Source organism: Garra rufa, chromosome 2 (assembly GCF_049309525.1).
Source record: "Garra rufa chromosome 2, GarRuf1.0, whole genome shotgun sequence".
Taxonomy (NCBI): domain Eukaryota; kingdom Metazoa; phylum Chordata; class Actinopteri; order Cypriniformes; family Cyprinidae; genus Garra; species Garra rufa.
This window is the reverse complement of record NC_133362.1, coordinates 16,436,140-16,452,409: the sequence shown is the minus strand read 5'-3', so window position 1 is coordinate 16,452,409 and position 16,270 is coordinate 16,436,140. Positions and strand designations below refer to the sequence as shown.

At 36.3% G+C, this 16,270-nt stretch overlaps 1 protein-coding gene across 1 annotated transcript in view; it reads left to right on the top strand.

Annotated features, from left to right (window-relative positions):
- wdr27 (WD repeat domain 27) overlaps positions 1 to 16,270 on the top strand; it is a 95,525-nt gene that overhangs the window by 29,324 nt on the left and 49,931 nt on the right. The window contains exons 2-16 of the mRNA XM_073834599.1: positions 4,169 to 4,313; positions 4,500 to 4,624; positions 5,056 to 5,169; positions 6,329 to 6,380; positions 6,498 to 6,568; positions 6,657 to 6,783; positions 6,920 to 7,022; positions 8,823 to 8,911; positions 9,582 to 9,640; positions 9,943 to 10,076; positions 10,354 to 10,427; positions 12,739 to 12,823; positions 13,788 to 13,859; positions 13,956 to 14,065; positions 15,169 to 15,258. Coding sequence (XP_073690700.1) covers positions 4,169 to 4,313; positions 4,500 to 4,624; positions 5,056 to 5,169; positions 6,329 to 6,380; positions 6,498 to 6,568; positions 6,657 to 6,783; positions 6,920 to 7,022; positions 8,823 to 8,911; positions 9,582 to 9,640; positions 9,943 to 10,076; positions 10,354 to 10,427; positions 12,739 to 12,823; positions 13,788 to 13,859; positions 13,956 to 14,065; positions 15,169 to 15,258 — 1,450 coding nt within the window. The remainder of the gene's footprint in view (positions 1 to 4,168; positions 4,314 to 4,499; positions 4,625 to 5,055; positions 5,170 to 6,328; positions 6,381 to 6,497; positions 6,569 to 6,656; positions 6,784 to 6,919; positions 7,023 to 8,822; positions 8,912 to 9,581; positions 9,641 to 9,942; positions 10,077 to 10,353; positions 10,428 to 12,738; positions 12,824 to 13,787; positions 13,860 to 13,955; positions 14,066 to 15,168; positions 15,259 to 16,270) is intronic.

Sequence of the window (16,270 nt, the reverse complement as noted above, 5' to 3'; positions counted from 1 at the left end):
ATCAACAGCTAAATTCAGTGGTTTGTGAGTAGTTCTTGTAAGAGAAAAGCTCGCACCCTTCAGCGCTTATACAAGCCGTCAGCACTAGGCTTCTCTCTCTCGACATGTGCTCACAAACAACATAAATTGCACGAATTAGAACGCCTTTAAAGTAAATATATTTCAGCGATTTGTTTGTAAATACCCATTAGAACACATCAACAAATCATGCCTTTTGAGATCTGTTTTATTTCAAAGTTAAAGCACTGTCTTCAGCAAATGTGTTATACAGACGAGCTTTCACGGATCGGAGCTAACCTGACTGAGAATTATACATGACTGCACGTCTTTTAAAAGCATTTAAATAAAAACACTCCAGCGATCCAACACAATAAATATACAAGAATATTTTAAAGAACTACATTAGCTGCAAATGAGCTGTTCAATAGGTTTCACTATGTTACCGAGCTGAGACTTACTTTCACTTTGATTTCGGTGGAAAATGCATATAAATAACGCCTTTAAAATTACACTATTCCAGCCATTTAATAGTAAATACCCATTAGAAACACATCAAGACCTGAATTCAGCTGTTTGAGCGAATTTATTGAAACCCCTAAGCATTTCCTTCACCGCGTACAGATTGCTTTCAACGAGTTTACATGGATACGAACGACAAAATTTGCACAAATTTGACCGACTTTAAAATTACAATAATGCCGCGATTTAATTCAGTCCACCCGTTAGAAAATATCAACAGCTAAATGCAGTTGTTTGTGACTATTTTTTTTTCATACAGAAAGCGCTGCATTCAGCCGTGTGTTAGACATAAGCTCCGAGATGTCCGACTGAGAATTATACATGACTGCACGTCTTTTAAAGGCATTTAAATAAAAACACTCCAGCGATTCAACACAATAAATATAGAAGAATATTTTAAAGACCTGCATTGGGTGCAAATGACGTTTTTCATAGGCTTAACTAACATGAGATGCACGGCTGCATTTATGTGTCTGTTAACAAAGACATCATTTGCACGTCTTTTAAAGGTATTTTAATACAAACACTCCGGCGATTCAACACAATAATAGTTCAGTCATATAATAAAAAGTTTAAATGCTTGCTTATTTCTGCTTTTCGGCTCAACCGCACGGCAACGCAACGCGGCTTTGAAGCAGGCATCACTTATTCCAGTATGGCAAGCCGTTTTAACCTAAAATACACATATTAATCCAATATGGTGTTCTGGGCTGGCCCTTTTGTCCGAAGCCTGCCCGGTTTGCTTCTCCAAGCCAACATTTAAAGTTTGTCATCGAACTTTAGCTTCTAGTTATTATTATTATTATTAAACTTCTTCTGAGACTAAAATTCTATACGCTACTCCTCCTAGAGCTTTAAGGCTACAAGCCCCAAACTCGGCGGAGCCCTGGGCCCTGGTCACGAAAGTGTTGCTATATCTTTTTGGAATGATCAGACTTACAGTTGATTTAATATTAATTTTTTTGCATGAAAAATTTATATAGGATTTCAATGGGCTGAGAAAAAATGCGCCATCTAGAGGCGCAATACCTCTCCACTGAAGACTCAAACCTCTTACTTACAGTCACTCTGAAATCGGTGGAAATACAAATAAATACCGCTTTAAAAATTTAAATATTACAGCGATTTAACTCTAAATACCCATTAGAACACATCAACAGCTACATTCAGCTGTGAGCTGTTTTGTGTAAAAGTTAAACCGCTGTCTTTACAGAGTGTGTTACAGATGAGCTTCACATCTCCGTCTGAGAATTATACATGACTGCACGTCTTTTAAAAGCATTTAAATAAAAACACTCCAGCGATCCAACACAATAAATATACAAGAATATCTTAAAGAACAACATTAGCTGCAAATGAGCTGTTCAATAGGTTTCACTAACGAACATGTTACCGAGCTGTGACTTACTTTCACTTTGACTTCGGTGGAAAATGAATATAAATAACGCCTTTAAAATTACAATATTCCAGCCATTTAATTGTAAATACCCATTAGAACACATCAAGACCTGAATTCAGCTGTTTGACCGAATTTATTGAAAACCCTAAGCATTTCCTTCACCGCGTACAGATTGCTTTCAACGAGTATACATGGAGACGAACGACATAATTTGCACGAATTAGAACGCCTTTAAAATTACAATATTGCAGCGATTTAATTCAGTCCACCCATTAGAAAATATCAACAGCTAAATGCAGTTGTTTGTGAGCATTTTGTTTTCATACAGAGAGCGCTGCGTTCAGCAGTGTGTTAGACATGAGCTCCGAGATGTCTGACTGAGAATTATACATGAGTGCACGTCTTTTAAAGGCATTTAAATAAAAACACTCCAGCGATTCAACACAATTAATATAGAAGAATATTTTAAAGACCTGCATTGGGTGCAAATTACTTTTTTCATAGGCTTAACTATAACATGAGATGCACGGCTGCATTTATGTGTCTGTTAACAAAGACATCATTTGCACGTCTTTTAAAGTTATTTTAATACAAACACTCCAGCGATTCAACACAATAATAGTACAGTCATATAATAAAAAGGTTAAATGCTTGCTTATTTCTGCTTTTCGGCTCAACCGCACGGCAACGCGACGCGGCTTTGAAGCAGGGGCTCATCGCATATTCCAGTATGGCAAGCCGTTTTAACCTAAAATCCACACACGATCCTCTATGACAAGCTGTTTTAGCCTAAAATATACTAAGCATTTCTTGTCGTACTGCCATTTTTACTAGCAACAATTCAATTAGAGAGCTCTAAGTGTTCTGGGCTGGCCCTTTTGCCCCAAGGCTGCCCGGTTGGCTCTCCAAGCCAACATTTAAAGTTTGTCATCGAACTTTAGCTTCTAGTTGTTGTTGTTGTTGTTGTTTTTTAGCAAGATTTAAAACAGTTGAGTATGTGTTGTTGTTGTTGTTGTTGTTTTTTTCAGGATTCTTTGATGAATAGAATAATCCAAAGATCAGCATTTTTCTGAAATAAAAAGCTTTTGTGACATTATACACTGTACCAATCAAATAGCTTGGAGCCAGTATTATTTAACATTTTTACGAACAAAATTATATAAATTAATACTTTTCTTTAGCAAGGATGCTTTTTTATTAAAATTAAGCTTTAAAATCACAAGAATAAACTACATTTTAAAATGTATTCAAATAAAAAAGTTATTTCAAAATTGTACTGTTTTTGCTGTACTTTGGATCAAATAAATGCAGGCTTGGTGAGCAGAGGGTCTTTAAAAAACATTAGATGAAATGTGAGGGGTGTACTCACTTTTGTGAGATACTGTATCTATACACACACACACACCCATATATACAGTCAAACCAAACATTATTTAGACACCAGATATAATTTTGGAGATTTTTTACTACAGGACACAATAGTTCATTTATGTAAGTGAGGATGGCAAAATAAAGTAAAATGTGACATATAATACCCAAAATTTTCATTCAGTGGACTATCAGTAAAATTTGTTTTGTTTTTTGTTAGCAATATTTAAAGCAGTCGAGTATGTTTTTTTCAGGATTCTTTGATGAATAGAATGATCCAAAGATCAGCATTTATCTGAAATAAAAATCTTTTGTAATATTATACACTGTACCAGTCAAAAAGATTGGAGCCAGTATTATTTAACGTTTTAACAAACAAAATTATAGAATAATTATACTATTATTTAACAAGGATGCTTTCGATCAAAATTTAGCTTTAAAATCACAGGAATAAATTACGTTTTAAAATATTTTCAAATAAAAAACAGTTATTTTAAATAGTAAACATATTGGAAAATTGTTCTGTTTTTGCTTTGGATCAAATAAATGCAGGCTTGGTGAGCAGAGGAGACTTCTTTAAAAAAACATTAGAAATCTTACTGTTCAAAAACTTTTGACTGGTAGTGCATGTTTAATTAATCATGATTAATGGCATCTAACATTAAAAAAGTTGTATTGTAAATAGATTTTCACATTGAATCTTTAAATGAATGTAGAAACAATGCAAAGGTGGTGGATTTTAAATATTTGTTGACATGAATCGTTTTACTCTGATCACTGATACCAACAATAGTAAACATTTGATAGACCTAAATTGTAAACCTAAATATAGTAACTTTTAATTTAGGCTGACATATAAAGGTATTTTAATGTTTCCTGCAGCCTCCCTTGGAACTCACTGGACACCATAGTGATGTGTCTGCCATGGTGTTTGGGACGGTGAGAGATCGTCTCATCCTCTGTAGCGCTTCTGAAGATTATGTTATCATCTGGGACATTAATCACTGCTACAGACAGGTCAAAGAAGGTAATACTCATCCAAAGACTTTGTTTCAAAAATAGACTGAAAAATCTGCTAGTCTGGAGTCAATTCTATCCAGAAATATAAAACTGTGACACTTTAAGAGTGCTCTATTCTGGAATAGCATGTATCCAATTATTCTATGTCAGTCATTTTTTGTCTCATTTTCCAAACATGACATCTGTGTTCCAGGTGGAATTGCCTCAGGTAGAGTTGTTGGCACATTGCTCGGCAGGGTGGTGCATCTGTCACTGTGTCCGCTGAGTTCGAAAGTGGCCGCATGTTCAGGCTCCAGAGTGTTTCTACTGAATGCAGAGGTATGAAATAGATACACACAATTTCTATTCAGTGAATCGAAAAACAAAAGCAGTCCTTCTGAAACAGTAAAAAGGAAACAAATGCCTTCTTTGACCCGTCTCCAGATGAAACGCTGAACAAAGTCTGCGTGGAGAACATTCCGTTACTCAGACTGTGATTGACCAGCCCATAAAGATGAGAGATAACATTGAAATGCTCAGCAGTAAATTAGTGTACGAAAAAATCTGAATAAGCCTCTTGTTGGCTTCTGTCTTTGGTATCAGATATAAACAGCCATATCACATTTAAAAAGTATTTGTCTGCTTAAGTGATAAATAAGAACATCTTTGCATTATGTACTAAAACACATTTCAGTCAAATTGTGAAACAATTAACATACTTTTAAATAAAGACCTAAATCTTGTGGCCACTGTATATGTGTTTTCTATAGAAAGAGGAAGTGCTTGGAGTTTTGAAAGCTCATCTGGGTCCTGTGACTGCATCAGAGTTCTGTCCATGGGACAATAATCTTCTCATCTCAACATCAGAAGACAGAACATTCAAGGTACAGATACGTAACAGATACGATACATACAGTATCTCACAAAAGTGAGTACACCCCTCACATTTCAGCAACCATTTGCTAAGTTATACTATAGTGGTCAGGGTCATACAGAGGTTTTCCAAGATGAGTTCCATTCGAAACAGGGCTTGCAAGGGTCGATCAACGAAGTTAAGTACTCGTTTTGTGCGTCAGGTGCAGAACCTGGCTTCAAAAAACAGATGCATGAGTGCTGCCAGCATTTCTTTAAAGGTTGCAGAAATAGAAGGTCAGCTTGTCAGTGCTCAGACCATACGCCGCACACTGCAACAAGTCGGTTTGCATAGGTATTGTCCTAGAAGGAAGCCTCTTCTGAAGCTGGCTCACAAGAAAGCCCGCAAACAGTTTGCTGAAGACAACCTGTCCAAGAGCATGAATTACTGGAACCATGTCCTGTGGTCTGATAAGAGTATGATAAACTTGTTTGGCTCAATTGGTGTCCAGCATGTGTGGCGATGCCCTGGTGAGGAGTACCAAGAAAATTGTATCTTGCCTACAGTCAAGCATGGTGGTGGTAGCATCATGGTCTGGGGCTGCATGAGAGCTGCTGGTACTGGGAGCTGCAGTTCATTGAGGGAAACATGGATTCCATTATGTACTGTACATTCTGAAGCAGAACATGATGCCTTTCCTTCCAGAACGGCAGTTTTCCAACATGATAACGACCTCAAACACACCAGCAAGATGACAACTGCCTTGCTGAGGAGGCTGAAGGTGAAGGTGATAGGGTGACCAAGTATGTCTCCAGACCTGAACCCTATTAAGCACACGTGGGGCATCCTCAAGCGTAAGGTGGAGAAGCACCATGTGTCTAACATCCAGCAGCTCTGTGAGGAGTGGAAGAGGATCCCAGCCACAACCTGTGCAGCTCTGGTCAATTCCATGCCAAGGATGATTAAGGCATTGCCAGATAACAATGGTGCTGACACAATATATTGACACTTTGGACAAGTTCACTTAGGGTGTACTCACTTTTTGTTGCCAGCTATTTTGACAATAATGGCTGTATGTTGAGTAATTTTCAGAGGACACTAAATCTACACTGCTATACAAGCTGCACATTGACTACTCTAAAATATATCTAAGTTTCATGCATATGACTTATTTTTCTTTTTTGTATTAGATTTGGGATGTGAGGAAGGGAGATATCCTCTTTGAATCTGCTGTGCTGTCAGGTTGGTTTATAGTTATTAACACCAATATTCATGCAACAGAATTTGAGGTTCTTCACTCATAGTTTGTAAATGTAGAGAATATGTATATATGAAGTTGCTGATGTTTTTGTTTCACAGCGTATCCATTGCTTAGTCTGTTCTTCGTTGAGCAAAACAGTCAGTTCATCACAGGGTCTGGTGACGGACAGGTAACACACACACACACACACTTTTTCAACCTCTCTTGTGTGTTCTTTATATCACTTTGTTTATTTTGGAATATCTTTGTGATTCAAGCTTTGGTGCTACACTCTCCCTGTGGACCACAAATGTCGCCTGGTGACAAAACTAGACCTTTCAAAGCTTGAGCAGAAGCATGACAGAAACCTCAGAAAACCCAGCTCACCTCAAAATAGTCCAGATGGTTAGAGAAAACCCACAAGCCACAATTCAGACTGCGTATAACTACTGTTTTTCATGTGCCTACCTCACTGCGGAAAACGATACATCTGCTTCAAGTGAAAAAGATCTCACTGAGCTTCATCTGTGGGCTTTTCTAGGAATGACTTGTAATGATGTGAAGGGAACTGTGGAGACAGCAAAGCCTGTTCTGAGAATCTGGGCACAGAAGCTGCAGTCCAGTCATGCTAGCTTGCAGCAGAGGTATTCTCTTTGGTCTATTATTGTTGTTCACCTTTATCTTGCTTTTTTTGTATGGCAGACAAAATGTATTCACAAGCACACAGTATGTACATAGTTATTGTAAAGTTGTGGCAGTGATATACAGCATCATACACCTGTCTTCACATGTGTAGGAAATCATTTTTCAACGGATGTTTCTATGGTCATGGAAAGAAACTTCCAATTAGGAAGTCATTATACTCCTATTTATGGTTTTATGCTATCTAAACAGCAATTACAGCTATGGCAAGACCTGGCCTAAAAACTTTTGCAAAACATGTCATTATATGCTTTAATTTGTAATATCATATGTTGTAAACACTAGTGGAGAAATGTCTGCTGACCCAGAAAGTAAAGGAAGCAAAGGAAGAGGCAAATGCACAAAAATCACTTTGTTTTGAAAACCGAAAAATATTGACAAAAGCCTTTAATTTTATTGCAATATACAATGGTTATTCCAATAACTCTAGTTTATTGGTCAGGAGTGATAACCCTTGACCTCTGCCACTTTATGATTTGCACTGCAATGTGACTTAAATCAGGTTTTCCAAACTTTACTGCAGTTCTCTTTTAGAGCAAGCTTGTGCAATCTCTTATCATAGATTCTGCCTCTGTAGTTTCAATTAAAGATGACAGGCTTTCATACAGTTGAGGTCAAAAGTTTACACACAGAAGAATCTGCAAAATGTTAATTATTTTACCAAAATAAGAGGGATCATACAGAATGTATGTTATTTTTTATTTAGTACTGACCTAAATAAGATATTTCACATAAAATATGTTTACAAGAGAAAATAATAGTTTATAAAATTTATAAAAATGAATCCGTTCAAAAGTTTACATACACTTGATTCTTAAAACTGTGTTGTTACCTGAATGAATTTTTTGTTTAGTGATAGTTGTTCATGAGTTCTTTGTTTGTCCTGAACAGTTAAACTGCCCGCTGTTCTTCATAAAAATCCTTTAGGTCCCACAAATTTGTTGGTTTTTCAGCATTTTTGTGTATTTGAACTCTTTCCAACAATGACTGTATGATTTTGGGATCCATCTTTTCATACTGAGGACCACTGAGAGACTCATATGCCGCTATTACAGAAGATTCAAACACTCTTTGATGCTTCAGAAGGAAACACGATGCATTAAGAGCTTTGAAGATCAGGGTAAATTGAATTTATTTTGTCTTCTGGAAAATTAGTAAGCATCTTTTGTAGCTTCTGAAGGGCAGTACTAAATGAAAAAAAACAAACATGATATTTAGGCAAAGTAAGAAAAATTTACACATCTTCATTCTGTTCAAAAGTTTACACCCCTGGCTCTAAATGCATCGTTTTTCCTTCTGGAGCATCAGTGAGTATTTGAAATCATACAATAATCGTTGGAAAGAGTTAAAATGCACAAAAATGCTGAAAATCCAAAGAATTTGTGGGACCTGACAGGATTTTTTCTGAAGAACAGCTGGCAGTTTAACTGTTCCGGACAAACAATTGACTCATAAACAAATATCACTAAACAAAAAAAAAAACCACAGCTGTGGATCATTCAGGTAACAACACAGTATTCAATCAACTTTTGAACAGGGCCATTTTTATAAATTCAACTATTATTTTCTCTTTTGAACTGTAGATGTTCTCTATAGAGCATGTGAATTCCAACAGTAGGTCTATACAATACAGATCTTTTTTTTTCCATTAATTTTTTTTCTGTTGTACCCTTTTACATTAACCAAGCCTTAGTTCTTTGTAGTGTCTTTTTGTAAACAGTGTCTTCTTTGTTCCTTCATAGAGGATGTTGTGTGTGGATCGGAAGTTCTGATGGGCTGTATCTGCTTGACCTGGATACATCAGAGCTTCTCATGATTCTTCCATTCAAAGGCAACATAAGTATTCAATTAACCCTCAAACATAAACATGTTTTAAGTTCAAATATAGCTATTTTTCAAGTACATATTTGACTCATTATATTTATATTTATATTATAATTACCATTAAATAGCAAAAACTATGATACAAATAAATGCACCAGTGGCCTTAGTGGTCAACAAAACTTTAGAGAGCGTAAGTAGGCTTCTGTGTGATAACCAGATAAGGATTTAGTCTTCTAGCTTGAAATATTCCAGGACTATGATGCTTTAGAGAGTGGCAGACAATCAGTACACTTAATGATAACATTGGCTAAATCTTACAGCCTCAAAACAAAATTCACCTCAAAAATATGCATAATTTTCATTATAACAAATGGCTTCCTAGAAATACTTTAAGAAGGGGAAATTACACCATCAGTATGCCAGCATGATGCCATTTTCTGGGATTTTGAAGTTTAAGAGTGACTGTTTAGTTTTCAAATTTTCTAATTCTTCCTGGTAAAACACTCATTTATTCCAAACCAAAATCAAGTTCTAAGACATTACATTTCTCCCAAAGTTTGTTTCAGTTCATGGCTGTGAGACATAATTACTGTAGTTTTTAAATATTTATCGGGTTATCTCTGAAACTCACTTAAATTTGTTTTAGATCTTGAAACTGGCATTTTTTTCCCTGACAGGTGATCTAAGCATTTCAATGGCAGGATCATGGGCCATCTCAAATGGGCTTGGTGGCAATGTAAGTACTGTGCTAAACGCTAACTTCTCAGTCTTCTGTGCAATATGTATACAAATACAATATTTCATATTTTTTTGACAGATTGATCCCTATCGTTAACCTTAAGCCGCTGTAGAGTTGACATGTATAGCATCTTTGGTATTTTTACAGCCCTGCAATTAGCAGTTTATGGTTTCACAAAGCCAGGATTATTTAAGATGTAAAGCTTTTACAAGATTTGGCTGTGGTTTGCGTTCTGGGAGGAAAGTGGTCTGTGTGAGACGGTATAACATGAGGACTACCCTCAACCTCTCTCTTTCTAGATGTGCTGTTTGGCGACTTCTCTATTTGGGACTTCAGTAGCCCTTTTAGAGGTTAATAGTGCCAGGCTGGACGAGCTCTGCTTTCAGATTGCGACTGGCTTCTCTGTGGATGAGCAACTTTCAGTTGTGCCCAGGTAACAAACCTCATCTTTTAGTCTATATGAGGCTCTTGATTCTGGCCAGGTGGTGCTTGGATTAAGAACATGCAGGATGTCATTTTAAGCCCCATCCAAGAATAATTTTCCCAATGTTTGATTTTGGTTTTAGCCAGAATTATCTTCAGTAGACGTATTGTCTGTCATAGACTGTTAACCTTATTTTTGATGAGTCAACTACCACAATGGAAAATGCTGTATTTTATTATTTCCAGTAATAGAAGTCTATTTATGTTGTTTTTTCCTTTATTTTCAGTTCTTCTCTGATGACTATGTCCCCTCTGAATGCTGAGCTGACAAAACATGGTTCAAAACCTCAGAGAAAAATAGGTTGGCGTGTACAGAACCACACACGCACACATTTTGCTGCCAACAAAAAAAACACCTTTGGATTAACTAGCATTTCAATGTCATTGACACCCCCCATGGTAATATTTACGACGCTGACGCATTACTGTCCAAGACGTTAATCTTTCTGGCTTTGCAAAGGTCTGCACCACATTATAGCTTTTCAAAAGAAAGTTGTGATTAGGCACAGCAGAATTCTTTATACACTGTAGTTTGAAATACTTTTGAAATACATGGAAAGGATACCATGTCGCTCTTTATAAAACAGTCTGATGCCATCTGGTGTCTGAGGTCACGACAATACAGGGTTTTGATAACCACAGAATAGAGAGACAAGGAACAGACCACATCACAAAAATTCAGTGCTAAATCAAAATGTAACCTATTTATTTTTTTAACACACGATCTTGGTCTCAATTTGCATGATTCATCACTGCATATTTTCCAAAGACAAAAATGTACCCATGAAAATACACTGACAATCTTCATTTATACTATAAGCTACACTATAATTCAAAAGATTGGGGTTGGTAAGATCATCTTGTTTTTGATTAAAATACAGAATTACAACAGAATAGAAGAATGAATTACAAAATACTTTTTAGACCTTACACGCTTGCAGATACTTCGTTTTTGAGTGTGTGTTTTAACTCCATAATGATTTTTTTTGTCTTTTATGTCTCGTGGATGTAAAAGCAATCCATCATCATTATTTCTTTCTCTTTCTCCCTTAAGAGAGGCTCTTCTTCCATCTCCAACTGGGCATCATTTCTCTTCCTTACTAGAGTTACACATCCTCAGAGGTTTAAATTTATTCCATAGCTTTTTCTGGGGCCTAAGTCAATACCATAACTAGGACAACTCATTTTCTTCATACTGCTGGGCTTTGACATGCTCTTAAAGTCGGGATCCAGCAGTTTAGGGGCTGTGATTGAAGGTCTGATAACAGGCTGATCTCAGAACAGTGTGACATATTCTTGAATAATGGGTTATGTCAGGATGTGGTTTGTTGACAATGACCAGAAGCGGCTACCTCTCTTCAATACGCTGTTTCAGTACTTTTTGCCAGTGTTAACTGAAATAATTTGGGACAGCACAGTAATAAGTATGATCTATGAAAGGATTTATTATGTCCAAAGAGAATAGAGTTTTGTTTTGTTTTTTTGGAAGATTTGACATATAGTGATTGTATTTGTAGCATCAGCACTAATTTGTTTTAGTGTTATTAAGTTATTACAATATTGATTGTTCTCAATATGTGGTGGAATTTAGCCACAAAAGAGTTGGCCCAGTCTTGCTTCAAATCTGGTATCTTTTATTTTTAAATAGTCTAAGTTGTTTATAAGTGTTTCCTCAGAAAACATCAAAACCGAAAAACGGGAACTGAGTTCAAACCTCAAAAATAAATAGCATCATAATAATTTTTACTGATTTTACAGATGTGATATGTCCAGTCCTGCTCTTAGAGGGCCATTATTTTGCAGAGTTGAGCTCTCAAATCAACATTTGCATTTTTAGAATTGCTAGAAACCTTCAGGCAAGTGTGTTGGGGGAGATTGGAACTAAACTCAGCAGGACATTAGCCCTCCAGGAGCTGGATTGGACACCTCTGCTTTAGGAAGTAGTTGCATTTATTAGCCACTTTTCAGAATATACATTTAGTCTGTGGTTGGCAGGGGAACCGTTTTTGGAAACGTGCGCATTAGTTTTAATGGAGCTGGAAAAAATGAGCTCACTAAAGTGAGGGAAACTAGGAAAATTGTCAGTTTTTCAGGTTGTATCATATAACATCTTTTTTACTGCAATATGACTTTCTAGTTCTTATTTGTATAAATTTTGTGTCAATAACACTTGAAAAGTTATAATGTGCAGTCAGCTGGTCAGTATTGAAAAATAAACCTCAATCAGATCATCCTGAAAGGATATATTTTACAATAATGACCAGCTGATTGTACAGTATCAAGCTTTACCAAATAAATAAATATATGGGTTTAAGCTGAAATTATTTCATTATGTGAGAGGAAAGATACTCCAAAGTGATATATCAGTCATGAAAATAGCTATGCAGAAAATATCATAATTGTATGCCACTAACACTATAATTTGAAATAAGCTTGATATATTGTCTGGAAAACGGTTACACAAGTGTGTAGTAATGCAACTGATATTATTATATCAGGCTTATTTCAGATTATAGTCTTCGTGGTGTACAGTTAAAACTCAAAGTTGAATTCAGACCATATACAGGCAGAGCTTAATTATGTGACTGACCTGTTCTCTTTTTGTCTTCTAGGTGTGAGCTGTCAGAAGAGTGTAAAGAATCAGCCTTTGGTTTTTCACACACAAGTGAAGTCATCAGGATACAATACTGCTCCTCAGTAAGTCAGTAGAACACACAGAGAATGCATTTTAAGGTCACCAGTCTAACAAACTTTATGGTTTCAGGTTTACATTCATATGGTTCACATGGTTTCAGGCTTTAAGAGTTGTAGAAACTGGTGAGTTAAAGAGATAGTTAACCCAAAAATCTAAGCTCTGTTATTAATTACTCACCCTCATGTCGTTCCAAGCCTGTAAGACCTTCGTTCATCTTCGTAACACAAATGAAGATATTTTAGATAAAATCTGAGAGCTCCATAGACAGCAAAGAAAACAAAAATAACAACTTTATTCATCAAATCTTCTCCTCTGCGTCATTCATTTTTTGAGTGAACTATCCCTTTAAATGTCCAACAGTAGCAGTTATGTAGGTTGTGAGCGATCAAGCGCCCTGTTGACTGCAACATTTTGAAAATGTGTGAAATTAATCCCTTTGGCGTGTGTAATGAGAGTGTTAGACATTTATAGAATGCTGCATATTGTATGTCAAATGTAAGTTAATATGCGAAGAAGCTTATTATATAGAAAAAATTACTCAGGCTGTGTTCTGGTAGCATTTTTAAACTACTTAAAGTAAAAGTTAAGACGCTAATTGTGCTCACACCTAATATCTTCCATGCTGTAACTTTGAAGTTTAATCTGAGGTCACTAGCATAATATTCATTTAAACACTGTTTAATTCTGTTTCCATGGAGCCTACAGGCCTGCTTAAACTCATATTGCTGAAAGGCTTTTTTACCATAAGATGTTTTGCCTCAATATTATGTAGTGAAGGTACAAGGGGACCTTCATGAGGTTTTTGAAGCTTATGTGGTCTGTCACTGTAGAATCGCAATCATCTTAAAGCATGTTACAAATCTTCTTGTGGCCAAGTCAATTAGTCTGTCTATGAAAAACTAGGGTATGTTCTCTTGGACTTTTCAAGAGTTAGACTATAAGCTATTACGTGTGTCTGTTTTACAGTAGGACAATGTTTAGACCAAAGACCAATGTTAAGAGGAAAAGCCACTCAACCTCAACAACTAGCACAAATACGTAAGTATTCTGTCAAGAATGCAGTCTCAAGAATGCAGTAGTACTGAATAAGACCATTGTAGCTTGTGCTGAAATCTATGCACTGTTTTTCAACAGGAAAAGCCTTTTAAGTGAGTATCCATCACATTTTGAAGCACCAAGCATGCCTTACGCTAATTTGACAGTTTCCACAACTTCAACCCCAGTCAGCTCTCTACAGTACTCAGGTAAGTAACAGCCAGGGTTGCCAGGTTTTCACAGCAAAACCCACCCAATTGTTACTCAAACAAAATTGTTACTTTACTTTTGTGGGGGACCCTGGTAAAAATTGCGTTCTGGGGGGTAAAATATAATTTTTTTGGCAGGGTTCCCCTGGTAAAATTTCCATTTCAGGCGCAAAAATATCACATTATTGTAACCGCTTCACCCTGCAGACTTGGCAACACTGGTAACAGTATGATCACACTAGGCTATAAACGTGAAATTTCTTTGCACCGCAAAACCAGAAATAATGTCGCACACTAGGACTCCTTTTTAATAAATCATAAAACATATATTACAACAATAGCAAGTAATAATGATACATTAAAAATGTAAAATGCATTAAATAAAAATATATGTGACCCTGGACCACAAAACCAGTCATAAGGGTCATTTTTTGAAATGTATATATATTCTGAAAGCTGAATAAATGTATGGTTTGGCTGCATATTACTAATTAAAAATTAAGTTTTGATATATTTACGGTAGGAAATTTACTAAATATCTTAATGGAACATGATTTTTACCTAATATCCTAATGATTTTTGGCATTAAAAAAAAATCTATAATTTTGACCCATACAATGTGTTTTTGGCCAGGGTCACAAATAATGTCACACTCTAGGGCTTCTTTAATAAATCATAAAACATAACAAATAATAATACATTAAACATATAAAAGGCCAAATTAGGTCAAATTTCTACACAAAGTGCAACCCTGGCCTGTTGCACTGTAGTATCCTGCTGTAATTTCATTAGCTTAACATTGCATAGCAAACAGTTTCTTTTCCAACTTTATGCACAATCAACAACACTTAATAGCCTTGACTAACAATCATTTGCCTGTTGATTATTTGCATTTTTGGTTCTCCTGTGGTCTCACATAAAGACTCCATACTGTAGAACCAGCAACAAACCAGGGCAGACTCCTGGAGTTAAACACAATAAAGTTGTGTACAGCTGTTTTTGAGAGTGCTGTGATTGTTATTTTAGATTACGCCTGAGGAGCGTCGTTTTTGAACTAATTATCCCTTCGTTTGTGTCTGTTAACTTTCTATTTTTGTGTCTAGGAGATGGAAAGCAGATTGCGTGTGGACTTGGAGACGGTTCTGTTTTGTTGTATAACTCTTCACTCACCGGCAACCCAGCTGTCTACACAGGTAGTCGGAGAGCTTCAAATCTGTAATGTTTATTTTTGTAAAATTCCTTTGCATGTCTCTTATTTTCATTTCCTGAATGAGTGCCACAAAGGAATTGATTCAGTATTCGAATTTTTGCATGCCATTCTGACAGCACTTGATACTGACAACTGAAACTGACAGTTGGGGAATTCTTACGTTTGGAGGCACTTCCTGTCCAAGAAATAGATGCCATGGCCCTGATATACTCACAGTGATGTTCTTTTTTGCTCTTCACTTAGGGGTAAAAATAAGTTTAAAATCCCTATTCCATGCCGAATTGAAACAGTAATTAAAGCAAAAGGAGCTCCTACCAAGTATCGAGTACATATACAGTAAATGAACATACTTTCCAGAAGGCCAACAATTCACTAAAATGTTTTTTTATTGGTCTTATGAAGTATTCTAATTTATTCAGATAGTGAATTGGTGTATTAAATCAATTCAATGCACACAGACTGAAGTAGTTCTTCGTAGTAGTAAGTCTTTGGTTCTTTTAATTGTGATGATTTGGCTCACATGTAACAAAAACCCACTAATTCACTATCTCAACAAATTAGAATACTATACATTTACTGTATATGTACATAGATTCTCTATGGGGTTCAGGTCTAGTGAGTTTGCTGGCCAGTCAAGTACACCAACTGCTTTTGGCAGTGTGGGCAGGTGCCAAATCCTGCTGGAAAATGAAATCAGCATCTTTAAAAAGCTGGTCAGAAGAAGGAAGCTCTATTTCTGGTAAACAGGTGCAGTGACTTTGGTTTTCAAAAAACACAGTGGACCAACACCAGCAGATGACATTGCACCCCAAATCATCACACACTGTGGAAACTTAACACTGGACTTCAAGCAACTTGGGCTATAAGCTTCTCCACCCTTCCTCCAGACTCTAGGACCTTGGTTTCCAAATGAAATACAAAACTTGCTCTCATCTGAAAAGAGGACTTTGGATCACTGGGCAACAGTCTATTCCTTGTGAAGTTCACCCAAATTC